Genomic DNA, 1,859 nt, shown 5'->3' with positions numbered 1-1,859 from the left:
AATCAACGCATATCCTCCAGCTTCCATTAGGTTTCTTGACGAGGACTACATTGGATAGCCATCGGGGATATCTGACTTCTTCTATGAAGTCTGCCGCTAAAAGTCGGCCCACTTCTTCTCGTATGGCGAGCTGCCGATCAGGGGCCTGCCGTCTAGGTTTTTGCTTTATCGGGCGAGCGTCAGGTGAGATATTGAGGTGGTGCTACGCAACCTCCGGGTCGACACCAGTCATGTTTGATGGTGACCAGGCAAAGACATCGACGTTTTCTTGCAAGAAGCCGACGAGCTGCCTTTGTTCCTGCTCGGGTAGCTCCGATCCGATCTTGATCGTTTGGTCTGGCTGACCCTCTAGCAGCGACAAGTCGATGGTGGACCCCCTCGGCTCAGGATAGGGGGCTGGCTTCTTCGCCTCCCGGGGGTCCGCCAATGGTGGTTCGACCCTTGCTCTCTTATGTAACGAGACGACGGTCAGGTAGCAGCGCCTGGATTCTCGGGGGCTTCCCGCGACCTCCCCAGTCCCGGCGTGGGTCAGGAACTTCACGGTTTGGTAGTAGGTTGAGACGACGACTCTGATTTTGTTGAGGGTCGGCCGGCCGAGAATGACGTTGTATGCAGCGGGGAGGTCAATCACTAAGAAGGTGGTCATCACTGTCTTCGACCTCGGTGGGGCTCCCAGGGTCAAGGGTAAAGTGATCGCCCCCAGCGGTGAGATTGAATCACTGGTGAATCTGGTGAGTGCCGAGAATATCGGCTTCATGTTATCTCCGGATAAACTAAGCTTTTGGAAGGCGTCGAAGTAGAGTATGTCGGCCGAGCTCCCGGTATCGACCATGATCCTTCTTACTTGTGCATTGGCAATCCTGGCCGATATCGCGAGCGCATCGTCGTGCTCGATTTGTTCGGATGTTCCGGCCGGGAAAGTAACCTCAGGCTCGGGCCCGTGCCTGGGAGCTTCGGCCGGAGCAGCTTGGGCGTACGCCTTTCTTCTAGTCATGGAATCCCCGCCAGATGCGGGGCCGCCAGCTATCACGTCGATGTGTCGTTCGATGGGACCCTCCGGGCGCGGTGAAAGTTCCTTACTCGGCCGAAGGTACTGGTCGAGGTGTCCCTTATGAATGAGCTTCTCGATCTGCCTTTTTAACTCCCGACAGTGTTCAGTGTCATGCCCATGTTGCCGGTGGAAGCGGCAGTACTTCGATTGGTCCGTCAGCGCCCGCGGACTCCTCATCGGGTAGGGCTCTTTGAGCAGTCCCTTCTCCCTTATGTGGAGGAATATTTCCGTTCGGGACGAGTTCAAGGCAGGGAGAGGGGGCCTCGATGTCGGCGGGTCGGATCTGTCCAACCTACGCCGAGACGCAGCGGGTTGCTGCTGCCGGGGCGGCTCCGGCTTGACCCTCTTGTGCTCTTCGCGCCTCCCGGCCATCCATGTCTCTGCGGCGACGAACTGGCTCGCCCGCTGGAGCATCTCGGGTACCGTCGTGGGGGGTCGCTCCACTAGAGACCAGAAGAACCTGGAAGTGTAATATCCCCCATTTTTAAAAATTTAATAAATGCTTATTTGTAAATATGAGGATTATTTAATAATTTTTTATATTAAATAATATTATAATAGAAGTTTAATATGATTTATGAAAGTTTCAGATTTAAGTTATAAAAAAAAAAAAAATTTAGTGGACATGTGTCACTAGCTAGCCTAATGGTGCCACCTAAGTTTGCTCTAAGGATGACACCTAGCACTTTTCATGCATGCTTGCCACCTTGAAACTTTACAACTCTTGTGTTAACAAAAAGTAATTAAGTAAGAGATTAAAGGAGAAACTAAATGTAACCTTCAGATGCTGCATCCAACGTGAGTTTAA

At 52.4% G+C, this 1,859-nt stretch overlaps 1 protein-coding gene across 1 annotated transcript; it reads right to left on the bottom strand.

The window, feature by feature from the left end:
• Window positions 1-202: 202 nt before the first annotated feature.
• On the bottom strand, window positions 203-1,465 carry LOC103972544 (uncharacterized). Its single transcript, XM_065194173.1, has one exon. It carries the CDS (start codon window positions 1,463-1,465, stop codon window positions 203-205), a length of 1,263 nt encoding a protein of 420 aa, XP_065050245.1.
• Between the last annotated feature and the right edge of the window lie 394 nt (window positions 1,466-1,859).

The sequence above is a fragment of the Musa acuminata genome, chromosome BXJ1-8 (genome assembly GCF_036884655.1).
Source record: "Musa acuminata AAA Group cultivar baxijiao chromosome BXJ1-8, Cavendish_Baxijiao_AAA, whole genome shotgun sequence".
NCBI lineage: Eukaryota > Viridiplantae > Streptophyta > Magnoliopsida > Zingiberales > Musaceae > Musa > Musa acuminata.
Note: the sequence above shows the minus strand (reverse complement) of the source record. Positions and strands in the feature narration are given on the sequence as shown.